Source organism: Malurus melanocephalus, unplaced genomic scaffold, assembly GCF_030028575.1.
Source record: "Malurus melanocephalus ecotype Western Australia unplaced genomic scaffold, MMel_1.1 scaffold_419, whole genome shotgun sequence".
Classification (NCBI taxonomy): domain Eukaryota; kingdom Metazoa; phylum Chordata; class Aves; order Passeriformes; family Maluridae; genus Malurus; species Malurus melanocephalus.
The window spans coordinates 580,489-605,153 of NW_026623651.1; the positions used below are offsets into that span (position 1 = coordinate 580,489).

General features: G+C 40.9%; 1 protein-coding gene across 10 annotated transcripts in view; it reads right to left on the bottom strand.

The window, feature by feature from the left end:
* Positions 1-24,665, bottom strand: part of RC3H1 (ring finger and CCCH-type domains 1) — a 72,846-nt gene that overhangs the window by 18,672 nt on the left and 29,509 nt on the right. For 4 of the 10 annotated variants that reach the window (XR_008966235.1, XR_008966233.1, XR_008966234.1 and 1 more), the window contains exons 3-19: positions 24,414-24,534; positions 21,899-22,138; positions 20,610-20,785; positions 19,609-19,809; positions 18,317-18,449; positions 16,648-16,766; positions 14,995-15,107; positions 12,119-12,400; positions 11,580-11,797; positions 9,935-10,311; positions 8,787-8,918; positions 8,052-8,222; positions 5,070-5,280; positions 3,572-3,659; positions 3,311-3,446; positions 1,174-1,344; positions 472-587 (exon numbers count right to left, since the gene is read on the bottom strand). Coding sequence is in view for 1 of the 10 variants with exons in the window: in XM_057379743.1 (XP_057235726.1) it covers positions 472-587; positions 1,174-1,344; positions 3,311-3,446; positions 3,572-3,659; positions 5,070-5,280; positions 8,052-8,222; positions 8,787-8,918; positions 9,935-10,311; positions 11,580-11,797; positions 12,119-12,400; positions 14,995-15,107; positions 16,648-16,766; positions 18,317-18,449; positions 19,609-19,809; positions 20,610-20,785; positions 21,899-22,138; positions 24,414-24,534 (3,005 nt within the window). In the remaining 9 variants the exon portion in view is untranslated. The remainder of the gene's footprint in view (positions 1-471; positions 588-1,173; positions 1,345-3,310; positions 3,447-3,571; positions 3,660-5,069; positions 5,281-8,051; positions 8,223-8,786; positions 8,919-9,934; positions 10,312-11,579; positions 11,798-12,118; positions 12,401-14,994; positions 15,108-16,647; positions 16,767-18,316; positions 18,450-19,608; positions 19,810-20,609; positions 20,786-21,898; positions 22,139-24,413; positions 24,535-24,665) is intronic. The other 6 variants (XR_008966241.1, XR_008966240.1, XR_008966237.1 and 3 more) reach the window with 3 other exon arrangements.

Consider the following 24,665-nt stretch of genomic DNA (forward strand, 5'->3'; position numbering starts at 1 on the left):
ATGTCCACAGACGTCTACTACCTACAACTAAAAGTGAACTTAGTTTCAAAGTGTGTATCTTCCTAGACAACATCCACATCACAAATGCAGGATGGAATAACTCTCACATTTGGGAAATTTCTTTTCTTTGAAACCAAAACGGCAGATAGACTTCTTTTGAGGTGAATGGCTGAGTAACTCCTGCTTCTCCCTACTAATCCACCAATACTGACTAGATGGATTTCTGCTCTGACAGACACTGCAAGTCTTCCGTTGCATGAATTTATACAGTCTCATTCCACTCACCTACTCATCAGCTAGAAAGGTCTTTAATTGATGCCTGCACTATAAAAACTTGATTTATATCCTCTTTTCCTAGTAGGTGCTTTCCCAYCAGACCTGATGTGAGGCAAGGGGAATTATTCACTAGGAGAGTGACCCTGAAGAAGTCATTCTCCTGTTACACAAAGACATTTTGAAAGCCCATGTTACCCGAATGTCAGTGCGAGGTCCTCTGCTGGAACCTTGTTTTGTGGTTCTAATTGTCCATTCTCTGTCTGTTTAGTGGTGCCCAGTTTGTTTTTCATATCCAGTGAAGACTGACTCTCCTTTAAAGAAAGGACAGATGAAAAATTCTTTGAATGTGTTGAAAGAATTGGAGACCTCATCCCTTAAGGACAAAGAAGAAGGCCTGCAAATTGCAGTCACACAGTTTAACCGACAAAAGCCATGAGACAAAAACCAGACTTTGAGAWATGCTCATCCTCTCTGGACACAGTATTTCCTGAAAGGAAGGGATAATCCTTGTAACAACAAGCAAAGACCACAGACTGTAACAGCACGTGGACTTTCAAACACTAGCCTGTACCGGCAGATGTTTTCTATATTAAAGCACTTTATAGAACTCATGGCACAATGGCCTTGGAGATGATTTAGTTTCCATAAAATTCAACACCACACTTACTTCAAATGCCAACAAAATAACAGCACTTTAAAGTGGCTACATTAAACTTTTTTATGAAGAAGACTCAAGAAATTTCTCAGGAGATTTTGAAGAATAAAGAGGTGAAGAGGCACATGGATGACTCCAGCTGTAGGCATCCAGCAGAGAGCCTTTCTGCCAGGGTGAAAGGGCTGCAGCCAGTACATGGCTCTCCAGCGCATCTCTCTACCTCCCACCCCCCCAGCACTCACCATGCTCAGCTCACGGGTTCTCTTCCCAATTTCCCTTTCCACCTGGTGTAGCTCCAAGCTCAGCTGCTCACTTGAGATCATCCCAGGCCACTTGGGAGGYGGGGGTTGGGGCTGTGGTTGGCCTGCCAGGGTAGTCGCCTCCCTCTGCAACAGCAGCCTGTTACTAACAGCCTAAGTGCATAAAGCCAAGCACATACACAACTGAGCACACAACACACCAAGCACAGAGAGCTCTAAAGCCATAACATGAGAGTACTGCTCATTTGCAAAACCAAGGCCACCTCTCACCACACTTCACAATGTCCCAATTGAAATCACTTTCAGTGCAAGTTTCAGCATGTTTATTTACACACAGGCAAGTCTTTTCATTTTCAAACAAGCACTGTTAAATACCTCTTGMTGTCATAAATTTGCATGTGTTTTCTTCATGTAAAACTCCCTTCTCAAAACCGACTAAGCCCATGAACAAAACCAGTACTCTTTTCTGAGCTGTATGTTCAACAAAAGAGAAYTAATTGCACATAAGCAATTCTGCTGCTTTATTTTACAGCAGTAGAATTTATCTAATTCTACAGCAGAGCTAGAATTATTATTACATCACAAAAAACATCTTGACACTGTAGTTGTCAATATGTAGGTCTCTACTGACCCATGTTAGGAAACAGGAACAGAGAAGGGCAAGTGACTATGGTTGTTCACAAGTTTCAATCTACCAAAAGCAGTAGCCACTCTGAAAATGTCAGCCACTCTGAAAATCTGCTAATACTTGTGAATCAGCTCTGCAAGTGTGTGCTCTGCATTTAAACACACCATCTTGTACTGCACACARTCCAATATCTGCCTGGTCTTTAAGTAGAAATGCTCATGCAATGAATAAGTGAAATGATAYAGTTCTTCCTGCGCTGGTTGAATTGATTGCTGCAATCTTGTAATAGGTAAACCAGTGAAGACTCCTTGATTCCCAATACCTACTTGCAGCTTTGAACACAAAAAATAACATGAAAGSTGTTATACTCAAAATAACTGACTAGTTCTGCCAAATTCGTATTATGGCAAAATCAGGGCTCCACATTCAACTCCGTAGGATTTAACAGTGATGAGCAGGAGAGGAAGGCCACTTAYTGGTTTTGCAGCTTTCCAATACTCTTGTATTATGGCAAAGGCAGACATGCAAGATTTAAATCTTTTTCTCTCTCATTTCCCAAACAAGATCACAAGAACACGATCCATATTCCAAGTAACTAAGAAATGCATATTACTGCATATTACTGCAACTACTGCTGTGACTTAATTGTGAGCTCTTGAACTAATCTGCAATAACCCTTCTCTGTAACACATGTTCTTGGGTGACCATAGCTTCAGCAGAAGCTGCTATCCACTACTTACAGCAATTTCTTCTGGGAAAATACTAACACAAACAGTTGCTGAGGTACCTAGAACAGTTTTCTGGCAAATATTTACTAATTTTTCCTAGGAGGAAAAAGGTAACTAAAGCTTTCTTAAACTACTCATTCATTATGGCTTGATATTTCTTCTTCTGTGTCTCACAAAATCAAAAGACTTCAGCTCATTAATTCTTTTACAAACACACACCCATCTTTTCTTGTGCTACAATTACATTTCTTCTAGGTGAGGAGACAAAGTATTAAGCCTTATTTTTTCAAGCTAAATATATTACACGTTTACTTTCTCAACTCTTGTGGGTTGTGCTATTAAGGAATAAACAGGCACGAACACAAAGCCAAACATGAAACAGATGAAGCTCATGGCTTTCTATACATAAAACCACACTTCCAATGGCAGTAAAGCCAAGAAGAAGAGGCACCAAGACCATGAGTCTTCCTCTGAGCAGAGCTGAACAGTGGGGGGTGTGAGACAGAGAATGACAGCAAACAAGACTGAGCACAGAGCGCASATTCAAATATGGTCTTGATTTGCATGTGGAGTGCAGGGAAGTTTCTGCTGCTAAGCAGAGAGGCTGACACTTGTACCACAGCCCAGATGTCTGGCATCAAAGCATTAAGTGTTGTTACTGAGTTATCACCACAGTCAGAGAAAGGCTGGCCCATGAAAAGCTTTACCAGCTTCATCGCTCTCCATACCACCCCTCAGTGCTGCTCCAAATACTGGTACCAACCTCCAGTCCCCGCATTTGTGTCTGCTGGCTGATCTGATGGTCAACTTGCTGCAGCTCCATGCGCAGCTGCTGCTCTCGTTCAGCTGAGGGCAACTGCTTCCCATGACCAGCCACATCCGACATGGACAGTCTCTCCCTTTGGGATCAGAAAAGCAAAAATAAGGAGATTTCAAAAAAAAAAAAGCTTTACTCAGCTGGCACAGAAAAAAATAGATACAAGAAAATCTAGAAAAAGGCAGCAAAAAAATAGAGCAATCCTACCTGTCATTGAAACGTCCCTGAGAAGGTATATTTTGATGAGAATATGGAGAGCCTCCCCAGCCACCATGGGTTCCATAAGGACTGTAGTCTGCCAGGGAACAGAAAAAAAAAAGAGGCTGCATTATGACAAAATCATGCTTTCAGTTTAGCCAATACAGAACTAGTCAGGGAAGAATAAAAAAGGCCAGCCCTCTAGGTATGAGAAGTTTAACATTTCTTCTGATAAAATTAACACAGAAATACTCCGTGCGACTGCTCTCACATGCCTAATACATAACTCTTCCTGTACGTCTAACAGCCTGTGACAGCCTTCCAGAGCCTATTGCGGATTGCGAACGACTTCAGATACTCAGGCAAATGAAGATACAGAACAAAATTTATGGACATGATGACTGCATGTATTTTTACTACTGAAATGTCTAAAACACTCAGGAATTGATTGGTAATTCTGACACACCTAGGTAACTACAGTTTAAAGATAAGGTTTTCAGGGAAGTCAGAGTTCAACCTGTGGTAAAGTCTAGAAAGTTACTGCCTGAAAAATCTAAAAGGAAGTTTGGGGGAATATAATAATTAAATATTTTCTTAAGATTATTCAGTGCACCTCAAGAAAGAGATAATCTTCTGGAATAAATCAGAYAGCCATATTATACTTCTGATTAGAAAACAGACATGTCAAAAATGAACTACTCCTACATTTTTGGTCTGCCTAACAGTATACAAGACAATGACTGCATTAGGCTTGCAGGAGTAGCTACCCATAAAGCAGGAGAGCAGCAGTACTGTACTTCATCAAGATGGTTTTCCATTATGCATTTGGGAAAGCCCTAAGCTTCTGGATTCTGCAACTACAGATTTTAAATGAGTTTCCTATCAGAGGGACTGGCAGAACAAAGTAACTTCTTACAAATAGCAACAACATACCACTAACAAATACACCACGTATGCACAAACAAATAATGCAATCGCTGAATATCCTAAGTCAGAAGCGATCCAAAAGGATCAGAGTCCAACTCCTGGCCCTGCACAGACACTCCAGCAATACCACCATGTCCCTGAGAGTATTGTTCAAACGCTCCTGGAGYTCTGGCAGCCTTGGAGCCATAACCATTCCCTGTTCAGTGCCCCACCACCCTCTGGGGGAAGAACCTTTTCCTGATATCCAACGAAACCCTCTCCGGACATAGCTCCAGTCCTGTCACTGGTTACCAGACAGATCAAGGCCTGCTCTTTACATACCCTCGGGAAGAACCTGTAGACTGCTGTGGTGTCCCCCTCGGTCTCCTCTCATCAAGTCTGAACAGACCAAGCAATCTCGAAGCTGTGGCAATCTTTTTCTGAATTCAGACTTCCCAGTATAACCCTAGCTGSAGTTATTTTAAGTGGCATTAACACCTCAACTGTATTTTTAAGATACAATACCAATTTACAGGGCTTGTCACCAACCTGTGCAGTAAAGAAAATAACAGCCAGCAAAATCYAAGAGCACAAACCGTACCTGTAATGATGGATTTGGTGGCAGCTCCCTGAACCGCCATGGCCTGCATAGGCCCGGAGTTCTGGTACATGGCTTTGGAAGTACGAGAGATGGCCCCAAATCTTGACACAGTTGGTCGGTCTCCAAATGGAATGAGGTCATCGTCTCCCGTCTCAGCTGCTCGTCGCTGCATGTCCAGTCGCTGCTCACACATGGCCTTACTGTCCACATTCTGGACAAGACATGGAAAAGGCACTCAAAAGCTCATTCAGAAAATAACAGAACYACATTCCTTTCACAGCAAGGTGGTAATAGTACTGTAAGTCTCTCTCGTACTCTCTAGTCCCTCCACCTTTCAACTAGTTTTCCTATTCTTCAGTTTCTAGCTCCACTGTCAGGAGGGACCTCTGCTTAACAGTCTAACTTTAAGATGACCACTAYTGCACCACAGTGAAAAAACTACAAAATGAACTATGATCAAATCCAGAAGAAGAGAGCAGCAGCAAACGGAAATTGAGACAAAGTCTAATAGCAAGAGAAGGGGAGGGAACCTCCCCCTYACATAATCTCAAAGAAGAGATCAGTGGACATCTCTGGGGAATACATAYTCCTTCAACAACCCAAAAGAAATTTCTCTGAAGCTAATTGTTAAGAATTGTATCACCTAACAGCCTGCAAATGATTCAAAATGGGAATTTTTCAGTTCAGCACTTACATGTACATGTCTAGTATATCTTTTTAGGCATTTTTCATTAAGCAGCAGTACTGTTTGGAACAACCTGGTTTCTAATTGAGTTTCAGACTCAAACACTTTCATGGGTCAGCTTATGTACAGATAAAATATTCATTCTCTCCTCAAAGAGCTTAGTTAAATAGGAAAGCTATCTGTAGGCTACCAGAAAAAGCAACGTGATAAGAACTGCCAAAATCAAGTTAAGACTTTACTAAAGAAGTAAAACTCTACACACTGAAATAAAAAGAGCAAGGTAAGTGGGGCCACTACACCAAGCAAACTGTCTAAAGGCTACTTTGATATGGTCCAAAATTAAAATAAAACTGCAAACTTGCAGTGCGATAAGGATTGTTAGAAACAACACATCTGAGGCAAGAATAAAGGGGTGAAAATGGAAGTAAGTTGTAAGCTAAACTCAAGAAATGTAATACTTGAAAACAAAAACCTTAGGGAGAATCTACTTTGGAATTCTGGAAAAAAATTACATTTTAATCTTGAGACCATGGGATGCTAGTACCATTTTTAATTTATTTCTATTTACTCAATAAAGCTGCATGTCATCTACAGAATATTCATCATTATGCACTCTCAGATGATCCTATTCCTCTCCTTGAAAAAAAGAACCTCTCATGAATGATTAAAAAAAAAAAATTACTGAAGAATTAATTCAGCAAGGATCTCCTGATAATTTTTTCCTTTGAGGAGACAAAATGCTGAAGAGCAGAAGAGATCCCATTTTGTTTATATGAAAATTAGCACCAGGGCAGAGAAACACTTTGTTTAGCCTTGAAAAAGGAGGCTGCTTCTCCAGAACCTTATTACTTCTCTTATTTGAGCTGCAGTTTGTTTGCATAGTTTTCTGGCAGCAGGGATGAAAGTCAAGAGCTTGTTTATCAATTCCAGGATGCTGCCACTTGGACAGCAATAAGCTGATTCCAAGTAATCTGAGTACTTCCCCAGGTCAAACGTGACAGTGTGGTAACTCCAGGCAAGCACACTGTGTAGGACTGACAGCAAGAGGACAGGTAAAAAGGCCAAAGTTGCAGATGAAATGCAGTTTTTTGCTCTGCTTTTTTCAGGAGAAATACTCATTTTTGTGTCCATTTCCTACAGTGCCTTCAAAGTTTTAAAAGAAAAGCAATTCAGCAGACAGAAAACAGACACATTTAATTCCAATGGGGCAGATAGAAAAAAAAGGAGCCTGCTTGAGAAGCTGACCCAAAAAAAATCCTGATTTGGTTAAGCGGTTGCAACAGGTGAGCACCTGCCCACAGAAGAATAAATTTCTGGTTGGAAATGTTCCCCCCCACACCTCTTGGTGGCCAAAGAAATGTCACCATGACTCTGGCAATATAGAAATAAGTCAATAGATCACTTTTGCCAACAGGAGATGAAGGAGTACATATGAATATCTCTAAAAGAGTCCCTCAGGCTAAACAGTCTTTTCTCTTGAAGAACTTGAATGACTTCCTATGTACATGGGCCACCAGCCTACTTCTTGTGTTGAGTGATGCTTGAATGCAAGGAAGAAACTGATAGTGGTGGTATTTCAGGCTCCTCTATTTTCTTCTCCATTCATGACTCCCAGTAGTAAAACCCTAGCAGCCCCTTCATTTTGCAACACCGACCTAGCAAAAATGGAGCAGCACAAAACAAGATAACACACACTGAACTCCCAAAGGTCAGTGAAGGGCTGAATAATACGGCACAGAGCCAGAAAYTGCCTTCAAGAAGTAGCCTAGTACTACATTTTGACTGTGCTTTTCTCAAAAAGTTCATACAAGTTTTGGGTACTCTTGTGGTGACAAATCACAGTCCTTCAGGAAAAACTAGTAACACTGCTAGCAGCAGTAACAGTCACCTTAAAAGGAATTAATAGCCTAAGTTAAGTTACAGCATCTTCCTGACAGAATGAAGTACATGCAGCAACAGATGGACATGCTTGATTAACAAGCTGCTAGGACAGAGTAATTTTTACATGTCAGTAAATGTAATGAATAATCCTTGGAAAATGTTCTTGCTATCCACGCCTTCATAGCAGAGTGGCTATTCTGCATCTCTATGCAGAATTTTGTATCAGCTACACAAGGTTAGGACTGTTCATAACTTTGAAACCTAAGTGCTTCACACACCTATAAAAATGCTTCCTGTGATGGCAATGCACTTTTGAGTTTAAATAAAAGCACTGCCATCATCCTGGAAAGCAAATGGAAATCCTTCCCAGCCCACAGAAATAYCCAGTCTTCTTGTTTCCCCTTATCCCTGCATACCGCCATCTCCACACTTCTTGCTGCCACAACATCTTTGGGTTTTGCATCTTTGGTTCCAATGTAGGAGCCGATGGTGTCACAGGACCAGGGAGAGTACTGGCTGTAGTCATTTCCTTTGTATTTCCCAGCTACTTTCAGATCTTCATCCAAGTACTGTACAAAAACAAAAATCTGGTTCTGTAAGTGAAGGGAAGAAGCAGTTTCGCAGCCATCCCTATTCATATCAACAGCAGTGAACTTGAGAAACRCCACCAGGATTATTTTTTACCAGATACAGCACCCTCTGGAATTGGGCCACAGAACGCATGAAGTGCGTGAAATTCTGATCCCCTGGCTACACTCCCAGTGCTGACTGTTCACTTGGCCAGTCTGAAGGTGATATTTTGACACTGGTTAAAAAAATAAATTTCTATCAACTTGTTACTTAATTCTAGRTACATTAGGAGCAAAGTCTAGTAACTGTGAAGACCAATTACTTCAATTAGAAATGGCTTGAAATTGATTTTCTTGGCTGCACCAAAAGCAGGGAGCTTAGGACTAGAGGCAGATCAACACCCAACTGAAACACTGGAGACCGCACTACAAGGGATTCCCACCTAGGCACAAAATCTACTTGCCCCAACACTTGYCACTGTACTGTTCTGATTTTATTGTTGTCTACACCTATCAGCATGTGAACTCCAAGGTATTTTCTAAACATGCCGATATGTCATGTTTTTGTCAAAATATGCTTACCTCCTCTGAGTGAAAAGGATGAGGCAAGGTTGGTGATGGTGCAAAAGGAGGTGGAGAAATCACCTTCCTCTCCTCTAGTTGGGCCATGATCTCTTTCCTTCGTCGGTGAAGTTCATCCAGGCTGGGATGAGGCTGAAATGAAGATAGAAAAATATTTCAGAGCTCTAGMGGCATTAATGCATAAAATGAATAATTTTCCAAGTGTTGTTTATCTGAACAAAATAAAGCAGCCATATACTGCAAGGAGAGTGAAATACMGAAGATAGACAGAATCATTAAAGTGACAAGTAACGACCACTTTAACAMGGTCTGCCTGTTAACTTTCATATAGGACATACATGTTCCTACACTGGTTAATGTTAGTTCAAGACACCCCACAAACAGGGAATGTGTTCCAGCTTGGCAAAGTACCTACAAGTTCAGMATGGCATTCCCCATTACAATCATATAGGGTAAACTGGTAGAACTCTACGGATCATAACCTAGTCACAACTATTATTCATTGTGCAACAGGAATAAGCACAAACATGGCAAACTCAAAACTGATWATCTGTAGGTTACATTAAAAACAATTCTTGGACTCAGCAATAGGATTGAGAACCTTAAATATGAATGATCTAAGTCCAATTCTTCTACAGAACTCAATTCCAGCTGAAGATTTATCAAAACAAGTTTGTAAACTTATACTAGAAAGACCCTCCAGTCAGCAATCTAGCTAGAAAAAAATCAGAAGAACAGAATTTTAAATTCTTTTATCAAGGCAGGTATGTTTAATGTTTATTATTTAGATACAGTGCTGGTCAGTCACAGTACAAAAAATGCACATGACCATTTCCACACACTGTATTTAACCTGCTCCAGAGTAGCCCTCTTCAGCCTAATCTTTGCTGGAGAAGTCAGAGACTTAAGAGACTTCCAAAGTAAATTACAATGCTTTTTACTTTAAACACTAAACAGCAGTCTACTTTTACATATTAACATCATTAGAACTGCAGAGTTGACCAGTAACTAAATTACCTTCCAGTTTTTGATCAGCTTCCTAAAGGTTCACAAAGCCCAGCTCCTTAGTATAAAAATACTCCATTTCTCAAGCAGTTTATAGTTTCTCTCTCAAAACAACTACAAAAATGCAGTAATGAACCACACACCCTGTGGCACGAAGGTCTGATCTGACTGAGATGCGGAGCCACGGTGCAATAAGCCTCTGTTTGCTGGTATCTGTCTCTGGACTCAGGGACGTAGAGAGGCACAGCTGCCTGYGGGATGTCGATGGGCACCGGGCTGCCCCGCACCACGTCCTCCCGCTGGTAGGGCTGCACGGGAGGGTACACGCGGCGGCTGTCATAGTGCGGGGGATACACAGGCTGCGCCAGGGCCGGGTACCCCTGTGGCTGCGGGTACTGTGGGCTCACCACGCGCTCCGGCAGGTATGGCCCATAGTGCTCCAGGTACGGTGCACCCGCCTCGGGCGCCGACGGAGGAGGTCGGACAAAGCGAGACATGGACTGAGTGGGATAGTACACTCCTGCAACAAGGCGAGGGGGGAAAAACCACAAGATACAGAAAGTGATTACAATTATCCATAAAAAATGACTGCAGAAAACCCTGAAGAAGCAAAAGTTGATCTGAAACTCAAGTGACACAGCATAATTATCCAAGATACCAGCATGGTGGCAGTGTTAMAGTAGCTGAGGAAGAGCTGATGAGCCCGAGGTGCTCCACAAGTCCTGCCAGCATGCCAAATAGAAATAAATTACCAGAATGTCTCTGCAGATCACTACAAATGCTTTCAGCTATGTAAGACCTAAAATGTAAACTGAAGACTGGCCAGTATATCTTAATTCATGCAACTAACTCAATTTGTCCCAACGCATCAGAGCCACTGGCTACATAAAGGAAATTGGATTACTAGGATTTAAAGTTACCTAACAATTTGTTCTACATCTTGAACAGGAGAAAGACATTTCAGAACCGTAAATCACCAAAGACTTCTAAGATCACACTGCCTGGTTTCCTGAAGATTTTMCTGTTCTATCTGGGTTCTCTGGATCATTTGAAGCATGAGTATGTGCATGACATCAAATTTTGTAGACAACTCAGATTTTCACTGATGAACAAATGTAAGTAGTTTGGTTTTCCTCAAAATGCTCTGCAACTTTCACAGCAATTGYGCCCCACATTTTGCCTTTCCTTTCTGGGGCTTTTTCTTTCTTCTTTCCACTTCTTCTGGTCTTCCATTGCTTATTTTTCTTTCATATTAACTTCACTTTATCTCATTTCTCTCTGCAACCTCACAGTGCCTAAGAATCATTCCCTGTTTTCATACACACAGCCATATCTTTTCTTTTTAATCCCCTTCAATATAATCTTTCTTCACTTGCTCTCATTATAGTTAGCATTTTTTCCTCTTAATTTTTGTTTGTTTTGTTTTAGTTTTTTTTGTTAACACTCTTCTTTAATTTCATTTATCTCTAGTCATCACATGGACTTTATTTCCATTCTTCCTGAGTCAAACTGATTTAAGGTTTACCATACTGGATCTCTAATCCRTCCCAGTTGGAAAGAGCTAATGACAGAAGGACTTGCAACACTTGGACCGATACAAGTATTGCTTTCACTTGCACTGAAGTTCTCAGTCAAGGCATAAAATCCTGGCAATTTCCATTTTATTATGACATTACCATATTAGTGTCTTTAGTCCATGTCATTTGTAACAAAACTTCAGATGAAGAGCTTAAAAAACAGAGTGGGAAGAGTAACTTAAAATCAACATGAGCTCAGTATCAATCTTACCTTGTTGGTAGGGTGCTGGCTCAAATGATGGGGCAGCTCCTCTGGGGTCTTGATAAAACATATCTGCTTGTTGTGCATTGTACAACTGAGACCCTCGTGGTACCATCTGCAACTGCTTGGTGACAGACACTGTGGGCAGATCTGCTGGCACCCTAGCAGGCACAGGATGGGGGTTCACTGGCAAGGCAGAAATAGAGCTCTTGGGGACAGATTCCAGCCTAAAGAGTGGAAAGATGGCACTGCTCATTAAGGCCTGATAAACCACACTGTACTCTAACACACTGTTCTTTGTATACACTTCACCTTCTGAAGGCTTGTATCACCTTATCCAATTAAAATATAAGCAAACAGGGAAGTAACAGAGTTTAGAGTTTTAGCTTTAGTTTTCTACTCTACTCCRTAACCACTAACACTCCCAACCAAACACAAGAACAACCATAACCCCCATTCTATTTCTTTTTTTAAAGAACTGGTTTACTTTGTTTCTACTCCACAGTTACACACACAACAATTTGAACAACAGGTAGGAAGACCCGTACAAGTCAGGAGGGGATCCAGGGGCACTGCTACTCAGATGGTCCATCTTCCCTGGCTTCAGGGTAGTTTCATAACCGGAGTCAGTCCCTCGAGAAATTAGTTGCGTCACCGTGCTGCCTGTTGACACAATTCCATTTGGCAGAGCAGAAGTTTTCCTATTGGGCAAGTCCACTCCCCCTTCCTCTGAGAGGATAGCTCCTGAAGGCAGGCCCACCTCATTCAGCTGGCCCAGGGAGGCACTAAGGGGTCTTCTGGGAACAAGACGCTTGTTCATTTTACGGAATCTTCAGAAAGAGAAACCACACATCAAAAATTGAAACAAAAAAAAGTAAAAGTAGTTGCACGATTTTTCATACATGGATTCTACTGAATGCTTTCTTCTATTCAAGCTTCCCAAGGGGCTTGTGAGAATACCTGCTAGAATACAACTTCCCTCATAGGTGATCTATTAATAGCATTTTCAATCAGAACAAGGATGAACTTCCAATGACAAGTAMATCAAGAATTCACAGGTAAACTTCACACAGCAAATTTTAAAATCCTACTTCCTTTACATATATGCATTTCAAGAGAAGAAAACCAAAACAAAGCATCGCATAAAAAACTACTATCACATAAAATATAGTAACACAAGCTTCATAGTAAGAATTACAGACTGTTCAAGCCTATTTTACTCAGAGAAGAAACCAAGAGCAAACACTGAAGTGAAAAAATATGAAGTTATACCTTTTCTCCATTTGTACAGCAATAAGCGACGTGTTTAGTACCATGTGATATATTTTAAAGCACAGTTTAAGATTGATGTTACTGTATCAATATACAGCTTACACCATTGCTGTTGTTTGATAAAGTGATTGCAGAGACAAAAACTCTGTGAACACGCAGCAATTCCAAAAATCTAACTTTTGACTAAAGCCTGAACAAACATAGGCATTTTAATCAACGTTCCACAAAAACCAGCAGGCCAGCGGTACTGGAGCAAATTCCAGAGTTGAAGGTCCTCYACTATACACCCTGCCATTAGTTCAGATCCCAGAATGCAAGTGTGAGGTCATATTTGCAGACCTGAATGTTCTTGCTGAACAAGAKGCTATCTCTTCAGCAGGGCTGAAGCCAACACTTTCACATCATAAATAACAGAGTGAGACGGGAACCCAGACTAGGGAAGGTACACATGTTACTGCACAAAAAGGGGGCAGTTATTACTCAATCTTTAGATAATCTCTGTATTTGCCCACATGCATTAATGGTAACACAAGAGAGGCAAAAAGGAGGTTTATTGTTAGGGCAGYTTTGTTTTTTAGGTGCTCTTGCAGTCTCCACATGTGCAGGATACAAATTCATTTAAAAAAATTCAATACTTGCCTATGCACACAGGGTCTTTGTCCCTTGCYAAGAAGGGAACGAGCGGCTGTTTAAGCAAGTTTAGATTATAATTTTCTAKCTAAGGCATTACCACACATTTCCCCATAACCTTCCTCCAAATTAAAGCTTTATAGAGAGATACAGGAGTCGCACAGCAACAGCAATGCATATTATTCACACTATGCATTTTTAGAAGAAGGAGCACTAACACAATAGCTACTTAAAGGAATTAAGCAGAGATAAAAGGTACAAGGCACAGTCACTACTCCCAAGTTCCCCATACATCCACAGAAACTGCTGGAATCTGAAATGCAACAAACATTCCCTTCAGTCCAGGACAACATTMATACCAAGGCATGCAAGTCAGTCTGGCTACCACAGGCTCTCCCATCTGCTAAGCTGACAAACGGTCCTTGATACATAAAACTGGCTCAGAGGTGTAGCGCTGACCCACCACCCAACACAGGTTAACAAAACCACCCCAACCAGTACTACCAATCTCCATGTCATTARTGTGATGACAGAAAGGAAAAAAACCCTCACCTGTTTCTGCAGCATACAAGTATTGAAGTCCTATCCTTTGTTCATGTGAATATCTGTCTTTGTCATTCTACCACACACTCTGCTTCTTTTCCTTCGTGTTTTGCCTATGCACTGCATGGGCTACACAGCCCATGAACTGACATATTAATGCTTTGAGTTTCAGATTAAGAAAGGAGTAAGAAACACTGTGTGCCAAAACCAAATCTTTGCAGTATTCTTCTCATTAAAAAGAACCTTTTTAATTGAGTTATTTTAGCCCAAAAAAYAAATAATAYGCTTATATACTATATAAAATACACTGGATTTATTTAGCTCCTAAATAATCCATTTTACTTAAAAAAYCCCAAAATTAAAACAACCTGCAGAACCACAGCATCTTGCTCTAGGATAAACAGTAGCCCTCCTAAATCTGTAAAGGATGTAGATCATTTACTGTAGACTTGATATGACCATCATTTTTTAACTCTCCAACAATATATGTAACCAACTGAAAGTTCCTGCATGAAACTTTCYGACAGATTGCACAAAGAATAACTGTTGCAGGAAAAGTCTTGGAAAGTTCATTTTTGGCTCTTTGGAGAGCCAGCAATACATTCTTTACATTTGGAGAACTGCCAGCAACCTACCTGAATATAAAGGGAAGATGAGAAGCACCCCCAAATAAGAACACTGTGAATGCAGTCCCACAGCATATTTAGTCACACTCAAGCAGCAAGAAAAACAGCCCACCTCCAAAAACCTTGTATAACATCAAACTTTCAGAGCTGCATTACTGYCGAACAAAGCAAATATCCTGTATGGAAGAACAGCTACAAAACCTAAGAGATGACTGGTACAAGTTTATCACATTATTTCTTGCTAGTTTAACAGCCCTGTTATAACCTCCTCTCCCTTTCATTCCTAGATATAACTCTTACAGTTAAGATGAAACAAAGACTGTACCGATTTCTACTASAAGAGGTACACTTACTTTTCCAGCTCCTCCTGTGAGTGTGCAAAGGTGCAGCTGGCTCCCCGGGGACATCCTCCTCTCTGCTTCATGTCTCGACACATGTACGTCTTGTACTTGCTGTGCTGAGGGGGCTGACAAGGTTAAAGAAACCAGGTGAGATACCTGAACGTGAAAGTGCACTTAACCAACCTGAACATATCTTATCAAAGGCCTGGTAACTGTTGATAATTCCTCAGATTTAAATATTTCAGAAGTATCTAATGTGAAACAGATGATTGAAGTACTTGYGTTTGGCTCTTTGACAGAACCAACAGATTCAAGAGTACATATTTTGACAGCTGAGTCACTATCARGTTTCAACAACATTTTTATTCAAACTCCTTACTGGAGAGCTTGACTGGAACACAGCTGTACATTTCAGGACACAGTTAAGTGGACAAAACTAATACAGGATGRAAAAAAATTACCGATAATCACAAATAACTATTAATAGTTCCCACCAAGGGAAAGATCAGTAAAAGCCAACTCTTGCTTTCTGAGAAGCTCAGCCGAAAGCTGTCTGTCTGTAAGAGGTCACCTGCAAACTTCTTCTGGTTTTTTGTCATCTGTGATAGTGAGAAGATCCAGGCAAGGTGAACCTAAGCTGCACAGGTCACTGGTCAGTAACTGTGACTGGCCACTGCTGCCAGGCAGCACAACTCTCCCCAGTGCTYGGCAGACATTCCTTCTCATTTGGGAGAGTCTGGGTTCCCTCCCAAGCAGCACAGCATGTAGCAGGTCTAGGCCACAAGCTCTCCACAACAAAAACTTGTGCTGTTTTCCCCTCCCCAATTCCCACTTATGCATTACTACTGCTTYTCCTTTTGCTGGTGACAGTGCTCATTATCCATCCCAGTGAATGCAAAAAGGTGAAACAGCAGATATAATTAATTCACTTTAATTTTGCCTTTTTTTTTGGCAGAGATAATCTGTCTACTAGTTGAGCTCCCCAAACCAGCTCTCCAAGAGGATGAATGCCAAAGCAAGAGAGGACTGGGACTGGTACAAGCAGCTCCATCTTTCAGCAGCATTTACATCAACTGAGCTACACAACAAAATGAGATCAAAGGAATTCGTGATAAGGTAACAATGAGATAAGCTACTGTATAATATTTGGCAAYGTAATTTCATTGCTGAAACAAAAAAATTGTTTCAGGAACCTGGATTGCACCTTCATATGAAGTATTCTTAAATCTTCAAACTTGACAGACCATTAAGCACAGGTATAAGGAAAATTTCATTATCAGAGAGTCAGCTGGCTGAAATATGTCACATTAAAACAAAACAAAGAAAATTGCCACAGATCACAGCAGCATCCCAGCATCCCTTCCCCTGCCTATCCCTGGGAGGGTTGCTATTCATTTCCCAAGCCTGCAGCTGGATCAGACTGATCTCTTTTCAACCTAGTGAGCTGTSAAAATTAATTCCACAGGTTTTGGGGGCAAACCTGCATTGTTTCGGTTTTTTCCYTTCTTGTGTCTATTTTGATAAATAATATGACCCAGCAGTGATGCTTTCAATCAGCTCTTTGTTAAACCAAATCTTTCCAGATGACTTTAGTAAACCACTTCTACAGGATTACAGCAAATAAAACTTAGGGGTACACATTTCCCAAATTATTTAGCTTTTTACCTGTTGCTGATCTGTTCCTTTTTTGCTGTGATTCTGGATATAATCAACTAAGCCATGAACCACAGTCCTCACAGCAACTAGTCCATTTTCCAGTTGTTCCCATGTTGGAGGTGGAGCATCTGTTGCATGGACAGCAAACACAGAATATAAAAAGAAAAGTCAGAATGATTTCCAAAACCAGATACAAAAACCTCCATTAGTATTACAAAACTTGACTAGCAAGTTAATAAATAATGTTTTATTAGTAGACATAAAGCACTCAGCACCTCAATTGTGGCATATTTACCTCTTACAAAATAAAAGTATATGCAGACTTAAGACTGAACTGCCCAAAATACCAAATGAGCCTGTAAGACGCTTATTAGCATGTCAAATTAATTCCTTTTACAAGAACTTTCACGAATTACTTCCTTTTACAAGAATTTTCACATCTCCCAAGAACTCCAAAGCAAATGCACTGTATTCTCACAATGAAAAACATCTGTTTTAAAATCCCTCTTGGCATTCAGACTCACAGAGGCAAAATCATTCTGTACAAATATCATCATCACTGGCTTGATTACACAAGCACAGACATGGAACAGCAACAGAAATTAATGCCTCTCATGTGGAAAAAATATCACAAGGCAAATCTGTGAATCAGACCATCTAAAAGACTGTGAATAAATTGTAGTCTCAATTCTGTAGGAGCACCTTTTCTGTTTAATCAATTTACTTTTCAAAGTTTTTGAATCTGCTCCAGCAGCTGACACTCCCACGGTGTGACTGAACACTGCTGCAAAACACAGAACCTCGAAGTGCCTTTCGAAATCTTTAGCACAATTAATTACATTGTAATCCACTCACAAGGACTAAATTATTCCAGATGTACTACAATGTGCTTCCCTGTTGTTAYCTACACAACTCAACAGTACTGAAAAAAAACCATTAAGGCCAGACTTGGCTGTTGAAGCCAAAGGAGGCTATTTGTGATGCCACTTTCCATATCAGTTTTTTCTTAACAAATTTGCAGTACACAAGTTTGTCCCCAGCTTGTTTTTTCAGTATGAAAGATCTGGGAAGAAAGCACAGCATCTCCTTTAGCTGCAAAGCACCAGTGTGTCCTCACTGGAAAGGGAAATCTAGYTTCTGTTTGTTTAAACAAGTAAGAAGTACAAGGTTTCATTTCCTGAAGGTGTAGTTTGTATCTTCATACTATTTTGAAATATAATACTGTTTTTACAAATTTTAGCAGGTATAAAGTAAAACTTTAGCCATAACATTGTTCCGTCCCTTCCCTTCTCCCTCAGGTGGTATATCCTCACAGCACTGGTGACTTTTGCAACAATTTCTATCTGTCCCTCCTCTGTCAACAACTTAGGTTTCCCTTCCCAGTTTTATTCTTTCCAACTATCTTCCTCTTCCCACACTATTTCCCACCTTTGCAGAATTATATATTAACAAGAAAAATACTAAATTTCATAGGATAAAAAACCTTTCTTGCCTAGACTGATTTTTGCCTAGCTTCTCTCTATTCAGTCTATCAAAATTCCACTTTGGAATCCGAAACTCTTGGGTTGATGAGTCAGGAGGATGTTTCTTTACACTTGATGATCACCTTTCAATCCCTGAACAGTGTTAAGTTCATCTCGCTAAACTTAGAGGTTTTCATAAAAACATCCAGATTTACCTGGACTGGGATCAATATTTGCCAGGAGCTCTAGGTGAGGTCGAAGACGATTCAGGTTAGCTGGATCTCCAGTCCTCTGAAGAGCAATAGTTAGTTCCTGAACACTTTGCGCAAACGAGGCTGGGGTCTGCAACTTAAAAAAATTATCATAATTAACTTTCTACAGGCATAGCAATCATGATGGTTTCAGAAGGTTGCTTCACAAGCTCACAAGAACTGTCTCCCAAAACTGAAGTAAAACATCTTTCACCCACGTCCATTCCAGTGAACCCTTTCTATTAAGAATGCACAATTCTTTGACTTTGCAGGTTAAAATACAACTCTAAAGAGACAAAATAAAGGCTGGTATTATTTCTAGCAATAAAACCCATTTCTTATGTGTTGTGCTGCCACCCAGAAAAAAAAAATGGACCACATTAAAAATGACTTAATTTAGATTCTTGYAGACTCTAGTATCTCCAATCCCCAAACCAACAGGTTTGCACCCTGTTTTAAAATGAGTACAGTAAGCAGGTAATAAAGAAYGAGATGGTTGAAGGAAAAGATAGCTAGCAACATTCCACTTCCTAACATCACACAATTCCAATATTTAAAACCCTTAATTCTATCTAGATCCTTCAAGYGATGTTTAGCAGGACACTTGAAAAGGTGGGCAAAGGCATAAATACACAGCAGACTGATCTGGAAGCTAATCCTTCGGAACAGCAGTTGTTTCAAGCTTTCTTAGTCATTCAACAAGGTTCAATTCTTCCCACCTGATTTAGGCACTTACAAAGGTTAAAGTCCTCTAGTTTAAAAGCCCATTTATCCTACGTTAAAAAAAAAAAAAACAAAACCACCAGGTCTGGGCATTTCCAGAGTTCAAGCATTTTATTTATGAAATATGTTTTCACCTCTCTGTCTCACTTCAGATATAAACCAAGAGATTCACTTTTTTTTCCAACTTACGCACCAGCTTCCTGCCTGGAAACATAGACCATTGAGCTCTGTTACTACATCGGCCCTTATCAGCTATTCATAAAGGTCACATTCTAATTGTGTAGCTAAACTTTGTGACTTTTTGCACAAAAACGTAAAGTAGCAAGAAATGTCTGSATGGCAGAGAGAACAAGATTCATTAGGTTACAAATATATATTATAATTATTTTAGGCGTAAGGAGTTTTGAAATAACAGGACAAATGATTAACAGGCAAGTCCATGTGGGCACAATTTCTAAGTCCAATGTTAAAAAATTTTTAAATCTACTACAGTCGCAAGCAAGATGGACTGGGCTGATTTTAGGTGGCTTTACCTTGTCGATGATACTCTGCATGTGGGATTTGTGAGACTGRTCTCCGTATAACAGTGAGGACCACTGGTCTGGTGCAATACGCAAACCTGCTTCCATAGCTATTTGGACTATCTGGGAATCATGTTCCCTTCTCAGAGCTTCGTAAGTCCGAAATTCYTCCTTCAGTTGCATGAGAGAGGAATCCTCATCTCGCTTGGTCACCTAGAAAGGAGAAACGAGCCAAATCCAACTAAGCAGGATAAGCTCAAGATTATGAGAAGCCCACRGCAAGTGACGTCTTCAGTCAGCAAYTAAGTCCTTCTTCCAAACTAAAATCAACTATGACACTACCCAGTGAACACCAGTTCCTACWAAAGTAACACACTCTTCACCATGGAACCACAATAAAATGGATACAAAACATTATTTACTTGGACTCTGACTCACATATTGGTCAGTGTCACATTTCCCAAATGACTTTACAGCATCCACACCTTCAATCAAGATATTTTGTTTGCATTGCAGGTTTTGTTTGAGGGTACAATTAGCAAATACAAAGCATTTTTCTACTCATTTAGCAGAAGGTAATAATGCTTAAGTTGAGTACCTAGCAAGAGACCTTAAGCAGTTTMAGTTTCCTTCATACAGCTGACACCCAAAAAAGTCTCCTATTTCTGTGATTCTAACCACACCACAACTGAATTAACAGAACTAGGGATTTTTTAGGTTTAAGGCACATCTAAGAAAGTAAGTATGCTGCCTTACATACAGATTTTGTAACTCTGCCTCTATGAAACCAGACAGAGGCAAAACCTAACTTTGCAGCTTCAAGTTGCTGTCTCAGTCTACGCTGCCATCACAGCTGAATGACAACTCTTTAAATTCATGTAGGAGTTAATAAGTAACACTTTCCACAACTACATATACTTTTAGGCACATTTAATGTTACAGGACAATGAAAAGTGTAAGTGAAAACCCATGGCATAGCATTATGAAACCTCCAGACAGAATCTTCTTCATACCTTGAAGCACGAAGCTCTGTAAAGGAGCTGGACAACATGCCCAATGCTAGTTTTAGAAGCCTGAGGGAATCGTGGCTCCAGCCTCTGCACCACAAAGAGAACCAAGACCTTTCGTGACAGAGCAGATCCATCTTCCAAAGCCAGCAGAACCAACTTTAAAGCTTCCTCTTGCATWGCTGAGAGGGAAATGCAAAAAGAGACAAAAGATAAGAGAAGCCCAAGAAACATCTCTGCAGTTTTTTGTTCACCTACAATTGGGAGGACAGCTAAAAACTCCCCTCAACAGACACACAAACCCACAGAGAGAAGAGGGAGCGAGCAAGAACGGAGGGCAAAGACAGAAGGAACCCGTCCAGATTCCCAGACTGTGACTGGGGAAAACAGGACTTTTTACCTTTATATATTTATTTTCTGTATCATTAATGCTGTTGTTATTATTATTTCATCTATTTTGGGTATTATCTGGTAAGAATTCTCAGCTTTCTGTCTGTAGATCTGCTGATCATTAATGTGAGTTTTCAAAATGTATTGCCTATGTCTCACATTATCCCAGAAGAAAAAGCTGACAGAYTATGGAAGAGCAAGGTTCATTCCCATGCAAGTAAAAAAAAGTGAGTGCCCACACTAATCAACTAGGCTGCAGCACCATTATTCTGCTATATAACCAACCTCCCTCTTCCCTGAAGTGGTATGAAAGTTAGTATATCAAAGTTAGTCTTCATCCGTTTCAGTGAGGAAAACCTTCAATATTTTTTCTTTAAGAAATTTGCTTCATATTTCAAGACTCAGCAAATGAAGTCTATATTTTCAATAATGAGACTTCATTTTTTAAGCAACATTGATTTTTTTCTAGTATTTTAAGCAAAAGAATTTAATTTTGTAAGTGTATAACTTCTTAAAAATGTGTACACATAACTGTAACAAATCTATCCCCACAACTGCTTTGTATATTTACTGCCATAGAGAAAGAAGCCTTGTCAGTCACTTCCAGTAACATAATTTTTTCGAGAAWGGTCTTGCTTCAAGGAATAGCAAGTGAGAAACTACTTCTTATTTATCTTACAACAAGAACAGGACCCCTATACTGAATTTGATAGAAGACTTGCAATTGCATTAAAAGTGCGAGAAAACCTGCAGCAGCTTAACAGATATATAATTAATTCTGAAGACTACTATTAAGAAATTAAACTATTGCTTAATAAAATCACTCATGTAATTGGACAGCCATTTACCAATGGCTCAATTCCAAATTGCTTCTAGTACAGCAGTGATACTGCAATGTCACTTACCTGGCCCAAGGAACTGGCACCCTCTGGCTCTCACTGCAGCCCAGAGGTTGGAAGAGAGCTGCTGAGGGTTTTGATGCTGGAGAATGAGTTCTGTGACTGTTCTTTCACCCAGGGACCGTGCTGCACGCATGGCTCTGATCCGTCCTTCCTCCTCCACCAGCTGGCAATGGACTAATGTCACAAGTTTCCTCTGCATGGGACGACTCAGCACACTCTGAGTAGTACTGTTAAGACCCACACCTTCAAAACAAAATAAAACAGAAAAATTAACTACCTCATATTCCTCTTCTTGCACCAGCCTTCAGTCACTGTACTGCAAACCTAGTCCTCCTGGCGTCCACTTCGTCAGAGGGAATACAACTCAARGCATATCAGAAGTTCATTTCTGCCAGTTCGTTTTACTTGACAATAAAAGCAGATTTCTGGGAGTCAGCTTCCCCATAGGTTTAAATCCTGTAATTGACTGATCTGGCTTTTTTAAAAGGTGGAACCTCTAATGAAACCTTTCCCCATGTTGGCAGTTTGTATCACACCCTCCTGTAGAGATTCCCAGTTCATCCTTTATTCATGGACTTCAGGGATCACTTAGGCATTTGTTTGTTTTCACAACACATTTAGTTTCTTGCCTACATCTGGTACCTTCACTGTTTTGGTCTAGAGCTTACATAAGTCCTAAACTGCTSGGTCATCTTTAACTATGTGCCAAAACTCCGAATCACAAATGTGCTGAGAGCCACTTAATTCAGGCCAAAKGAATGAGTGACTCACTAGACATACAGCTGCCATGCTGAATTTGCTCTACAGAGCTTGCTCACTGGACCACCATTACCCAGTACTGCTGTCACACTGCACTGATCAGGAAAGGCTCAGACAGCTTCTTGAAAAAACTCATATTTGAAGACCTGATGCCCATGATGCTCAACTCCATWACTTGGGATGTCAGGCTGCCTGATGGAAATTAGGTTTTTTGGGTTTTTTTCTCTTAGAGGATTTCTCCCCATTTTGTTGCTAAGGAACAACAACCAGGTACTTAAGAGAGACAAAAGAAGTTGCCAAACCCAGGGGAGGAGGGCACTTGGCTGCACTTTTCTTATTCTGAGTGCTTCTCTGSGAAGAGCAGAGATTCCATGAGAACTGGGTTGGGAAAAAGGGGGCAGGGGGAGTTGCTAGTTGCCTTGCTCTCTGGGCATTCGAAAGGGAGACACGCTGCGGTCGCTGCGGTAAGAATCCAGCACCATTGTGGAGCTCCGTCTCCTACTCTTCTTCTCTTACCGTGAGGCTCTGCTCGTAGGAGTGGCCAYTGAACGGAGACCTCATTAACACCCAACACCATCCATTCAGGTGCCGCAAGGAAAAACCCGGGACCCCGAACCCCTCCCGCTCTGAGGGAGCCCCTCCAGCAGCTGCCGCGGCTCAGCCCCGCCCTTTTTCCCCCTGACACTGCTCCGGGTTTCTGCTACACTGTAACCCCGCACCCTCGCCTGCCGGGACACACCACGGCTCCTGCCACAGCTGCGAAGTTTCTGCCACCTCTTGCTCGCTACCCTGGGCGATGTAGCCCCTCTCGCCCCAGCCGCCGCTCTGAGGTTCCCGCTGCAGCCCGCCCCGCCATCCAGCCAGCCCGCCATCACSGAGTGAGGGAGACGCGGCTGAGCTCGCGCCACAGCGCCCCCTGCAGCCGAGGGAGAATCACCGCACCCGCCCTGCCGGCTGTGACCATAACTGCACCAAGGGGAGAGTGCCCGACAGCCCCAGAGAAGGCTGGCACTGGGCTTCTGGTTTTGTTACTGCTGCCGTTGTTGTTAGTTTGCTTTGTTATTAATACTACTAAACACCTGTCATTCTTTTTCCCGTATCTTTGTCTTAAAGCCTTCAATTTCAAAATTATTTTAATTTGGAGGAAGAGGGCCATATTTTTCCATTCCAAAGGAGGCTYCTGCCTTCCTTAGAAGACACCTGTCTTCCAAACCGAGACACTGTCCAAATCCAGCACATGTAATACATAAAAAATCCATACTCCTGAACACAGTGCAGGTTTGCTAACTTAGAATTACTTAGATYAACCCAGCTCTTGTACATAGCCTTGTATAAACCAAGTATTACTTATAATTTTCCTTATCTATTTTATATGCAGTGACTTTTTAATTTTGGTTTTTCATCCTCTACAGAACAGCGGCATTATGCAGTTACCACAGCGCAGAAATGAAGGAAAAAAAGAGGCAAGATTATCTATTTTTACTCTGCAGACCTCATCAAATCAAAGTTTGTCTCAACTCATTACACCATGGCCAAACACCTCAGCCTTTTCTCAGAATCATTTTTAACACCCTCCAATTCTACATCCCCCTCCCCACCATGAACACACAACCTTAATATTTAAGAAATTTGTTTCAATTTGTTTCTAAGCTAGGCTTATAACCATTTTGCAAACATACGAACTAATAACTTGGAWAGTTTGTTTTGCATCTTGTTTGGTTTTTTGCTTTCTTTTTCCAAGGAAGCATGCAGGAAYTACCTCTCGCACTGCTGAGTGGTTTAAGGTACAATGCCAACTCTTCCACGCACTTCTTGCCCTCCTCATAATGCTTGGTATCTTCAGCTCCACTGCATAAAGTAATCGGCTGCTGCTCAGGAACCTGAAGAGAGATTGCATGTACATCTACCATGAATATGCACAAATAACTGGCAAGCATGCTTATAAACACTTATTACTACCATGCATTTCCTGTTTTGTTACCCTTCTGTGTTTTTTTCTATGTTAGTAAAC